Here is a 12302-nt window from a genome sequence, read left to right on the forward strand (position 1 = left end):
TTCCCTGGACACATGTTCTCTTATCAACAGGATGGCCCTGATTTCCCAGCCCATAAAGATGTTATGGCTTGACTCCTAAATTCTGTTTCGGGAACGAGGTCGGGTGCGGGGAGACATGAGGAAGGAGTGTTACTTTCCTAATGGTCAAAAGGAGTTCTGTCTGGGCATTTTCACTCTGTGAGGTTCCCGTTGACCATAGGAAACTGCCCCAACTCACTGAATACGGAATCCGTTTCTGTAAGGGACAACGCAGGCTTTCTCGGGCCCCCTAGGGACAGAGCCGGACGTCAGCTGTGCCTTGGAGTGTGGGTGTGTGCCAGCAAGCAGTTGTGTCCGGGCTTTCAGGTGGAGGAAGGAGAATTACCAGTTGAATCTTGGAGAAAACATGTTGCTGGAGGTAGGGATTTTCCTCTGCTGTGGGAATTACCCACACGCAGTACAGAGCTGACTCTGTGTTGGGGACAGAGGCTCTGAAGCAGGAATAGGTTGCCACTGTGTTCCTTGAACTGTGTTCCTACCACCTTCCGGGGAGTAAATCCTGCCACGGTGTCAACCTGTTCCTCCTGTCAACAATTCCAAGCGTCCTGCCAGCTAAGGAGACATGATTTGTTGAGATCTGGGCCCAACTAGAAGCCAGAGCCCCCAAGACTGCCATCCACCTTTCACCCTCTCTGGGGTCTTTCGTAAGATAGCCTTCAACTCTTTTTTTTTTTCACTCAAGTTTGTGGTGTAGTTCACAGTCTTTTTGGGGTCCCTGTACTGTGAAATACCTTTCAGTGATGAGAGGTAGGGTCCTTGTGAACCAGATGAGGTAAAATCAGAGCTACATTTAGGAAATGTTTTGTTTTTTTTTAAAGCTGATTTTAAATGATGTGTAGACCCTCTCTACTTAATACTGTTGGGAAATGTGAACCCTGAGTTTCCCACTGCTTATACTGAAGATCTGCGGCAGGAACCAGGACTGCTTTCTAAAATCCTGGGTGAACCTCTGATGCCCAGAATTAGGTTAGTCGTGACTGTGGTCTGTGGTACGCCTCCTGTCGTTGGGCTGTTGGTCCATGAATCACTCTTTTAAAATTTCATTATATATTATTTTTTGAGATGAGAAAAGTATGTATTAAAGTTAAATCATGCAATTAGAATGAATTTTTTTAAGATTTATTTATGCAAACAAGAGCTGGGGTATAGGGCAGAGGTGTGGGGGGTGAGAGGACTCACCAGAGACAGAGTGGGGAAGAGAACAGGCAGACTGACTGAAGTACGCTGCTGAGGGGAGCAGCAGCCATGCCACGTGGGTAGCTGCCTGGCTGGGGAACGAACTCGTGCTGCAGTGGCTGTGGATAGCTTCATAGTGCTGCATCCTAACCCCTTGCACCACCAGGGAGGCCCCTAGAATGAATTTCTTTCCCCTCCAACCCTCCCTCCCATCCCATTGTCAATTTCTTCCACTCCCTCTTAACCTCAGAGGCCTGCGTTTATTAATATGTGCTACTTTTAAAAGTATATTACTTTGTCTAATCCCCTGCCATGAGAAATCATCCAGAGTTTGCTATTCTGACTCGCTTTAGGATACAGGTCCCTCAAACAGCAGCTCTTCACCTTTCTTATCACTGACTCACCTCCACAGTGTGGCTAGACCACCTGCTGACCCGTTGTCTGTTGATGGGCGCTTACACTGCTTCGTGTCCTAGCTGTTGTAAATAGTGCAGCAATCAACAGTTTCTTGACCACAGTTTGCACAGTGGGGAGAGAAGGGTGGGTGGAGGAAGCGGAGGTTTGTGTAGCAAAGATCTGTTAAGCTTCCTGCTTTGCTGTCTTACTCAGACACAACTCCTGCAGCTCTCATGCGAGGAGAGCTTGTGTGTAGAAGTGTGGCTAGGACCTGGGGGTCCTCTCCATCCCACTAGCCATTGGGAAAGAGAAACTGGACAGTGCTCAGGAGACTACTTATGTGTTACTTTTTATGAATTGGAGTTTTAATGTTTTTAAATTTTATTCTTTCGTCCACCACCATCCACTGGAACTCCTCCACCCTTGCTCCTCCCCACTCTTTTCCCTTCTGGTAACCGCATTTGTGTTGTCAAAGTCCATTCGTTTATTTCTGCTTGGTATATTCATCCGCTCTGCTGCTTTTGCACATGTAGGTGACGTCTTCCCGTATTTGTCTTTACCTTCTGACTTTTTTGTTTGACCTGAAGCCTTTAGGTTCCTTCCATTTTGCTAGAAATGGCAACATTTCATCTTTTATTTATCTTTTCTGTAGCTAAATAGTATTTGTTCGTGTATATATAGTACATCTTCTAACCAGTCACTCACTGATAGGCACTTCTGTGTTCCTGTGTTGTAGCAATTGCGCCACAGTGAATATAGGTGTTCCTAGCAATGTAAATGGGGTGCATATAGCTCTTCGAACTACTGGTTCCATATTCTTCAGATGGATACCCAAAAGTGGCATGACTGGATCACATGCTAACTCTGATTTCCTTTTTGAGGACATTCCATACTGTTTTCCAAAATGGTTATACCAATTTATGTTCCACCAACACTGTACAAAGGTTCCTTGTCTGCATCCTCATCATTGTTGTTAGTCTTTCTGATGTAAGCTGTTCTCGTGGGTGTGAGTGGAGATCTCACTGTGGCTGTGACTTGCATTCCTCGTAACACTTTTAATGGCCTGTGTTTGGCTCGTTTGACTGGCACATGGCACAGGGCCACGCTGCAGGGGAGATTGGGGATTCTAGTAGACTATGTCCTCAGGAGAAAGGATCTACAAGTCCACAGAAGCACAGGTGTGTGGAAAAAACCAAGGCAGTTACTAATTCTAGGAAAACAAATAGTTGTACCAAGAGGAGAGGAAAAAAAAAACTCGTGACCGTGGATAACGTGTATTGTGTGCTTACTCTGACCAGGTACCATTGTAATCCCCATTTAATGGATGAGTGTTGACTTCACAAAGGTTGGTGTCACTGTACTTAGTGGGTAAATGGATAGGGAGTAAGCAGAGTGGATAAGCGCCAGCGTCATGTCCATGAACCCTCTGTGAGCATATACAGCTAGCACGCTCTCATCACAGGTGCCTGGAGCAAGACACAGACCATTGTGGACTGATGTCAAAGTGGATTAGATGCAGACTTTTGTTTCCAAGCTGGTCACAGGATATAAGCCTTCAATTATAAGACAAATAAGTTCTGAAAATGTAACAATGCACAGCATGTTGCATATAGTTAAAAATACTATACTAGGTATTTGAAATTTATTGAGAGTAGGTTGTGTTCTTACTCCCTCCATACACATTAGCTTGACTGTAGTAAATATTTCACTGTGTAAATACATCAGACCATCTCTTTAAAGCTGTACAGTTTTATTTGTCAGCTATACTCAGTACAAGAAGGGTAATTACCATTATCCCAAAAGCCACATGCGTTAAATATGCATGTAAGTGCATATGCATAAATACACATTTATAATCCTTAGGTTAATAGGAGGGGGTAGGGATTCTGTTTCTGGTTTCTTGAGATGAGAAATTTATGTTTATTGAGATTCCCTGCTAAGCTATTGATTGTGTTAAGAATGTGCATTTATTACCCATTCACTGCTTCTGAGCCCTGGCCATACAGAGCCTGCTGACCTACATGCAAGCTGTCCTTCTAGGTCCAGTGGCACTGCAGAGCGCGGATGGTCGCAGGAGCCAATTTTTACATAGTTGGACGAGACCCCGCCGGCATGCCGCATCCAGAAACAGGGAAGGATCTTTACGAGCCGAGTCACGGGGCCAAAGTGCTGACGATGGCCCCCGGCCTCATCACCCTGGAAATCGTGCCCTTCCGCGTTGCCGCTTACAACAAGAAAAAGAAGCGGATGGATTACTATGACTCGGAACAGTAAGTGGCAGTTTCCTACCCAAATCTGGGAAACATGGGGCTCCCGCCCCCTGGGGCCGTCATACATGTCTCCTCTTTCCACACCTTTAGTGAAGGCAGGCTGGGTGGTAAAAAGGTACCAAGGCAAGGTACTAAACACAAACCAAGGAAACGAAATCCTCAGTCTTCCAGAAGATAGGAGAAATAACGCTGGACCAGGTCTGTGGCTCGTGACTCCAGGGATTTGGTTGTGAAGCCTGAGGGTGGTGCTGTGGTTCCGCTGTCCGTGTCTGCTGGCCTTGCTGAGCTCACAGAGGCAGTTGGGGGACTTGGGGGTTGTGACACTGCAAAGCCCTGGGCATCTGTGTGGTGGGGGAGGTTTGCTAACATTTGCACAGTCCCCGTGACAGGCGCTGTTCTGATGGCGTTGTGGGTATTACATCAACTGTCCCCCACAACAGGCCTGAGGTAGGTGCTGTTCTTGCCTGTTTTACAGGTGAGTAGTACGCTGAGGCACACACAGGCCAAGTAACTTGTGTAAGGCCACAGAGTGGAGGTAAAGGGCAGGCCAGCGTGGGACGTGTGGCCTGGCTCCAGCCCGTGTGCTTGACCAGGCAGAGGGCATCTCTCCTCAGTGCTCCTAGGAGGAGCCAAAAACGACAGTGCAGAGAAATGGAGAACTGAGCTTCTTTGTCCGTGCCCAGCAAACTGTTTCCATTGCTGAGTGTAGATACCATCCCAGGCAGTGCAGGCAGGCTGTAAGCGTGGACAGCAGCGTGAGGCTCAGAATCAGAAGCTGGCTGTGCCACTCCCGCGGAGCCTGGGTCATTCCCTGTCCTTGTCCCCTCATCCCCAGGAGGACAGCGTGACATGACTGCCTTGTGCAGCAGCTGTCCCTTTTACATCCAGTTGGAGCTTGACACAGGACTTGTCTTCTTGTCTTTTTTGTGCAAATTACAATTTATGTCCAGCAAGTGGAATGTGTAATTATTTGTGTGTGTGTGTCTGTTACCAGTGTCTGCTCTACTGGCGGTCCTGGAGTGGGTACAAGTAGAAACCAGCTGAGTTCCAGCAGCCTCTGGTCTCAGAGCAAGCCTCTTCCCGTGAGACGTTACAGTTGTCTTCAGGAGTAGCCTTGACCCGGGTCCTCATTGCTGTAATGGTGGGGACAAGAAATAGAAAAAGAAACCTTGGTAGGGAGGAATCCTGGCCGCCCTTTGCTTCTCCCCAGCGGGACATTTACACAGGGAGTCTGTGTAGAGATGCTGTGAAGCTAACCCTGTTAGGAAAGGACTGACCGAGAGCCTCAGACTAGCTCTGCTGGTAGCCGGTAACCCATACCACCGTCGCGTGTCCACCTCGATGAGCTAGGGAACCCAGACCAGACCGAGTGGAGCTTTCCCGTTACACGTTTCCTTGTGTTTCACGACAGAGGCGTCTTTGCAGATTCAGCGGATTTAATCACAGGCAGGCCCCTCGACTCCATCTTCCATCTGTATGTAGTTGACTGATGTGCTGGGAAGCCCTTGGTAACTTTCATGTTTTGTTAAATCTGTGGAGTATTGCTTTAAGTCTCTCTTTTAATCACTCAAACGCTAAATAATTACATCAGTTCTCATAAGATTTTCCAGTGATGAACTCTTAATTAGTTGCATGAGTGGTTCATTTTCTTGGCATTTTTTTTGAGTTACTGAATCTGAATAAATTGTAACTTGGGAAGCGTTAAAGCTGCCCTCATTTTCTATTTTTCATATTTGTGTTCAAATACAATTAGGTTGATGGGACTATACTGGAAGGTGATTAAAACTGTGTGGAAGGCGATTGTCTTTGATGTAGTGCGAAGACAGTTATTAATTATGACCACATGAAGTTGTCTTGTGTTTGATTAATGGATGTTATTCAGTGCCAACTTTTATGTAATTAATGATTTTGCAGCTTTTGATTTGATTAAATACCAGTGTAAGACAAGGCTCCGGGAGAAAGAAAAACAAACTTCGTGAAGATTTCAGGCAAAATATTATTGATAGGAATCATAGTATAAATCATCTGTTTACACTTAGGAAGTTAAGGTTCATAGTCACTAGAACAGTGACTCAAAGAAACTCAGTTTAAGGGCCATAGAGACCTTTATTCCCCTAACCCTGTTCCCATTTAAGTCTTGTGAAGCTGACCGCTAAAATGTTTTGTGTGAATTCCTTTATTTTCCTCTCTCCTGTTGTTTTTGCAATACCCAAGTATTTGTTTTCGCAGAATTGTCTTTTCCATTAATTTATAAAATGCTTTGTTTTTACTAGTTTTGAAGTTTCTTCTGAAAACATGTAGCTGATTGTGATTGTATAAATTTACCAAGTCTTACCCTGTGTTTTTAGATTTTGCACGTATTTTATTATGGGGAGTTAGTATGTGACTGTTAATAGATATGTAAAATGCGTTGCCTTTTTATGTTACTATACATTTGAATAATAATTAGGGGAGTACAGGTATGTATTAGAAAATACCATTATATATTTGTTCTTTACCTGTATCTTGTTTTAGGTTAGCATGTTAATACTGAAATTAGTTCAGAACTTTCTGACGTTGCTATGCTTTTATTCACCTGTTACCTATTTGGACAGAGATTTTTAAAATGAGCTTTATGCATTATAAAAATTGCTTTTGGTAGTAATTTGATTTTGATATTGGTAATTGCTCCAACTCATCCTCATAGAAAACTGCAGAAAACATGATGAGCTAAATTAAAAGGTGCACGATACTACTTCGCAGAAATAATCACCAGTAGCACTTGTGTCTCTTTCTAGTCTTCTCTCCCCTGGGCTCCTCCCCCATTTTGGTAAAATGGCAGTGGTGTTGCAGGGAAAGCGTGGCATCCTGTTTCGAGCCTTCACCCTGCATGTTATTGACAGGATTGTACCAGCACAGAACGACTTTCAGAGAGCTCTCTGCAGAGTGTCTGTGTGCATCTGCTTACCTGGATGCCCAGGTGTGTGTTGGTCAGACATGCCTGCCATCCCTGAGGAGGAGGGCCATGCAGTGCTGGGTGGCCCACTGCATCCCCAGGTCATCTTCACAAATAACAAAGTGGAAAGGAACCACTGTTGACCGGAGCAAATGGTGCTGTGACCTGGTGACTTGGGTGGCCCAGGACACTAGCTGGGTCCTGCTGTGCCCTAGGTCGGTCACCACATTTGGGGGAAGAGGACAAAGTGACCAGTCAGCAGTGTGTCACAGCCAGAGGTGCTCAGCGCTGAGGCCTAAGGGCTGCAGGATCTGCAAGGAAGAGGAAATGAAAACTACCTTTGCGGTAGCTTATCAGTGGAATAACAGCAATTACTGCCACTTACTTGCTGTTACAAATTCTAGTTTTTCTCTGAAGATTCCGGTATTCCAGTACCTAGCCTTTCCTAAAAAGTTTTCAGTCTGTGCTAGATTTAATGTGATCTTTTGTTTTAATTCCTAATTCTAAAGCAGCAGTTGCCAGGGGGTTGGATCGGGAAGGAGTGGGTGTGCTTTTAAGGATCCTGGGGGCATGCCCCAAGATCACCAGGGTTTGGGAACTGTTCTGATTCTTGACTGGTGGGTCCGGGAACCTGCCTGTGTGGTGAAATTACACAGAACCTAATAACACACAGTAGGGGTAGGAGGAAAACAGAGCAAGTCTGAATAGGAACAGGGACTTGCTTCTGTGCTGTCAGCCTGGCTGGCTGCTCTGTAGTTCTGCAGGGAGTTAGCGGCGGGAGGGCTGCAGAGACCTTGCTGTATTGTCTCTGGAATTATAACCGCATGTGCATCTCGATGAACTGTGAAACAGTCAATTGAAAATTTTTCCTTAGTTCTACGCAAGAGTCCTTTTCCATAGTGTTTTTTGTGCAGTGGTACATTTGAAATCAGGATAATACCCACCAGTTAGTACTGTGTTTTCTCCACATTATTTTCCTCTTCCGCTGCGCTTGTCTACCATAAATAGAATGAACCAGTTAAGAAAACCAGTTAAGAAATGAACCAGTTAAGAAAAATTTTAAATTCACTGAACATTTCACTAGAATGTAAGTTTCTAAAATGTGGAATAATTTTCTTCTCTCTCTCTCTCTCAGCCATGAAGACTTTGAATTTATTTCAGGAACACGAATGCGCAGACTTGCCCGAGAAGGCCAGAAACCTCCAGAAGGCTTCATGGCGCCCAAGGCCTGGACGGTGCTGATGGAGTACTACAGGTCCCTGGAGAAAGCCTGAGCTGCAGCCACGTGCCCTCCCGTGACCCTGCCCTGGCCGGCAGAAGGGGCCCGGAGCTGCTGTTGCTGGTGGTGTCCGTTGGCCACCACCTAAATACAGCCTGTTTTCCCTAGGGATCATCAGTGTGTCCTGCCTAACGGGCTTTCTCCCGAGCTAGTGTAACACACAGCTGGTTTTAATGTCTCTCTGCCACTTACTGTAGTTCGTAATCCTACAATTTTAAAATCTCGTCTTTTTATATGGTATTTATGCTTCTGTCTCATGATTTTTCCAAACTGTTATAGATGTAACCAATAGTGGACACTTTGAATCTCACTTTTTCATCCCTTGAAAGAAGAGGGAGAAAATCCACTAAATGATAAACTTGGGTAGAGTTAGTTTGGGGAATTTTTCAAAACATTTGCAGCAACTAGTTTTTTTTGTTTTTTTACGTTGAACATAGAAACTGCTTGTATGCTTTCTTCCAGTCAGCTATCGATCTCTCTCATCTGTTACAATCTAAAGTATTCTTACGATCTGTGTAAGCCCTGAACGAACTTTCTTTATTCAATAAAATTAATTTTTTGACTTCTTACTACGTGGTACTTTTAACCTTGTTTTGTTTGCACATACTCTCTCCTTCTTGTTGAAAAGTGAAAACACCAGCCTCTTTCATGACTGAGACCTGGTAGTTCCTCACACCATGATTCATGGTTTTTTAAGCTGGGAAGTAATAGTGCATTCTTAGTCCATCCAAAAACTCAGCTAGTTTCCCCAAACACACAATATTCTTAAGTAGCGAGGAGATGATAGAGGCGGGGGCACCGTTACCAAGTCGCTTTTGTACAACATCCGCAAGTAGAATATTCAAGTGCAAATGCTGATTTCAGAGCTGGAAATACAATTCTGGTTGAGATGTTAGCATTTTGGACTTGCAATCATACTTTCTATGATGAAGTTATCTGGGATGATCTGGCCTTGAAAATGCAGCATTTTAAAGAGATGACGGATTCTACATGGAGAATAGTACATGGTTACGAAAACCAGTGGGAACATAATACCACGAGGAAAAGAAACAAGGAGAAATGGGGGAAAAATAGGGGAAAAGGGAAAATAAGTGGGGAACATGAGTAGCGTTCCCAGTGGATAGCTTTCTTCACTAGAGGCTATTGCGTGAAACTCCTTGTCAGCGGGCGATGTAGAGGGGACATGGATGGCTGTGTCGGGGAAAACAGAGGTGATACGGTTCCTACTACTGTTTTGGCTCTGCATTCCCTAGATCTTTTTATTGAGGGAAAAACTTCCTGTAGGTCTGCAAGGATGCAGGAGCACTGCAGGCTCCCTCTCCAACCCCAATAGCTCAGTAGCACCCCAGCTCAACAAATCCAGAAACTCCCACCTGAAATGTTGAACACGTGGGAACTGAAGCAAAGATGTGGAGGACGAACTGATGGTTGGTTTCACAGTGGTGATGACAGAAGTGGTGACCCCGGGTCCAGGGAGGTGACGCTCATTAGGGTCTCCGGTGCAGGCACGAGTACAGTCTAGAATATAACAGTGGCATGACCTTGGCTCGAGTCCCCTGCCACCAATCTCCATTCATTCTTGACCAGTAAGCTTAATTTCTCGTTTTCCCCACTAATTAACCTACCCAAGAGCCTTCCTGTAAAGTCCTTTGCTGATAAATTAGTTTGAGTTTCTATCATTTGCCATCAGGAAGTCTGACTAACAAGTGGCATATGAACAAAAAAAATATTTCACATAAAAATCTTGGTACTGCTAAATTTTTAGGTGATTTTTACTGTCCACAGCATATTTTAAAAGTTAAAAGTAGGAGGAAAACCTTTAGAAATACTTGGTATTCAGACAACTTAATGTCCTTTCAAACCTACAAGAATATAAAATCAAGGACCTCCCTGGTGGCACAAGGGGTTAAGAAGCAACCTATGAAGCTGTCCGCAGCCTCTGCAACACGAGTTCAATCCCTGGCCAAGGACCTAGCCACATGGTGCAGCAGACCTCTCCTGACTCACCCGCTGCTCCCCTCAGCAGCACACTTTGGTCAATCTGCCTGTTGTATTCCCCACTCTGGCTCTGGTGAATCCTCTCACCGCCTCCACACCTCTGGCCTGTACCCCAGATCTTGTATGCATAAATAAATCTTTAAAAAATATATATACGCTCAAGATGGGCACATGAAGAAATCGAGTAGTAACACGAGGGTGGCGTGGGGTTTACACGTGTGACTGTTGTGTAACTAACTGTCCTTTCCCAGTGCAGCCCTCCCCATGCTCCTGGCGTCCAGCCCACTGAGAGGAACTGATGAAAACCTCACGTGAGGCCCCTGTGCCCGTGGGACTGGCCACCCACCCACTGGTGTGTTCTGGAAAGATAGAGAAGAGAAGCACTGAGGATTTCCACCCATTCACAGGTTCGTGTGTGTGTCTGCACAAATCTGAGAAACACAGACCTTTTCTTTTTCCTCTTCCTGGGTCATTAAAATGAGCCCAAACCAATCTTTAAGGCTTTCAACCCTTTCAGCAGACCTCTCCAGCTAAGTGGTCTTGGAAATCTCTGCCATTTTTATCTACCCATCTGCTGGAAAAGTGGACAGAAAAATAATTTTATGTTTAAAGAAAGGAAAAGAAAAAGTGCAGTCATCTTGGCAGAAACAAAATGTTGTAAGTCTCTCCGTTCTCCAGCCCACTAGCATAATCTAGACCACATATCTGCGTTTCATTTCTATTCAGGAGGGGAGCAATTATGTCTCTCGGAAGTCCCCATTCAAATTCCCTATGAGGGAGAATTCGGAAGTCACGCTGCCCGCATATGGTATGTTTTTGTTAGCGTGTGTGTGTCGAGGGTGGGTTGGCTCACCAAGCACAGAAGTATTTGCCCACTGGGTCTCTTTCATGTGTGGGGTATATTTCTTAGTGTGACCACAAGCCTCTTGGGTGTATTTCTGCTGGATTCTGTCCTGAATGTAATTACAGGTAGGTTGTGCAAAAGACCTATCCTGCCTCTGTGGGAACACAGGGGACGCTGCCTCCCTGAGGATCTGTGTTACAACCGAAGGCTCTAAGGTCTGAGGAACTGAAGCGGGAAACATGGAGGATTTCTTCACGGACTTTCATCTCAGCCGCGCACAAGCACTGCATCTCCATTACCTGCCTTTGGTAAGAAAAGGGAGATGTCAGTACGGAAACTAACTTGGACACCCCCTCGGTTTGCTGCCAACAGCTTAGACCTCTCCTATTGGCCAGGAGGTTGGAGGATCTGTTAAGGCGAGCCCGTGGTCCTCAATGCCTAACCTGCTCCCCAAGGAGAAACATCTGAGTGGAGTGGTTCTGACCCTTGTCTGGGGTCCCACCAAGCGGCCCTGAAGCCTGCACACGTGTGCCTGTGCCAGCCCAGCACGGGGCTGGTGCCTTTTGTGTGGTCTCAGGCACAGCTAGGCCCTGTCCACAGGTGCAGAGGGAGGGATTTGATTTTTGCTCGTTGCAGGCAGTCTGGTGGGCTACACACAGCCACGGAAGAATTGTAAGAAAGAAATGGGAGGTTACATCAAAAAGATCAGAAACAGACACTTTTTGGGGGGCGGGAGGGGAAGGATTGGGGTCAGAATGGGGCGTTTGCAATTGTATGGGGGAATATAAAAATAAAATTTAATATTTAAAAAAAAAAAAATAAAATGCTGCTTTCAAAAATTCGAAAAAAAAAAAAAAAAAAAAGAGCTTAGAGATAAAGTACAATTTCTATCCAGAACTGCTAGGTCTAGCTAGGCCTGAATCTCCCTCTTGGTATAAGTTAATAAAGCTTTTTTTGTTTGCTTAAAAAAAAAAAAAAAAAAGATCAGAAACAACAAGTGTTCACAAAGATGTGAAGAAAAAGGAGCCTCATACACCATGGGTGGGCAAGTCGGCCATCCAGCCCCTGTGGAAGATGGCATGGAGGGTTCTCAGAAGATTAAAAAGGAAATCTACCATGTGGGCCTGCACTTCCACTCTAGGAACCTACCCAAAGGACACAAAACACCAATTCAAAAGGAAACCTGCACCCCTATGTTTACTGCAGCACTATTTACAGTAGCTAAGTTGTGGCAACAGCCTAAGTGCCCAAGGCCAGACCAGTGTATGTACGCATGGGTCCATCTGGTCTGTCCAGATGTGTGGTGGCTGCGGGACTGTGAAGGTGAGAAAGGACTTGGAGGTGGGAGCTCAAGGCTTTGTGATT

General features: G+C 45.3%; 1 protein-coding gene and 1 long non-coding RNA gene across 4 annotated transcripts in view; one reads left to right on the forward strand and one right to left on the reverse strand.

Annotated features, from left to right (window-relative positions):
• PAPSS1 (3'-phosphoadenosine 5'-phosphosulfate synthase 1) overlaps window positions 1-8670 on the forward strand; it is a 45731-nt gene extending 37061 nt beyond the window's left edge. The window contains exons 11-12 of the mRNA XM_037509581.2: window positions 3652-3881; window positions 7952-8670. Coding sequence (XP_037365478.1) covers window positions 3652-3881; window positions 7952-8090 — 369 coding nt within the window. The 3' untranslated portion in view covers window positions 8091-8670. The remainder of the gene's footprint in view (window positions 1-3651; window positions 3882-7951) is intronic.
• LOC119243650 (uncharacterized) overlaps window positions 1-12302 on the reverse strand; it is a 31235-nt gene that overhangs the window by 9219 nt on the left and 9714 nt on the right. For 2 of the 3 annotated variants that reach the window (XR_008551557.1, XR_008551559.1), the window contains exon 2: window positions 9469-9613. This is a non-coding gene — a long non-coding RNA (uncharacterized LOC119243650). Of the gene's footprint in view, window positions 1-9468; window positions 9614-10539; window positions 10668-12302 lie in introns of all 3 variants that reach the window. The other variant, XR_008551558.1, reaches the window with a different exon arrangement.

This window comes from Talpa occidentalis, unplaced genomic scaffold, assembly GCF_014898055.3.
Source record: "Talpa occidentalis isolate TD23 unplaced genomic scaffold, MPIMG_talOcc4v2.1 talOcc4.13, whole genome shotgun sequence".
Classification (NCBI taxonomy): Eukaryota; Metazoa; Chordata; class Mammalia; order Eulipotyphla; family Talpidae; genus Talpa; species Talpa occidentalis.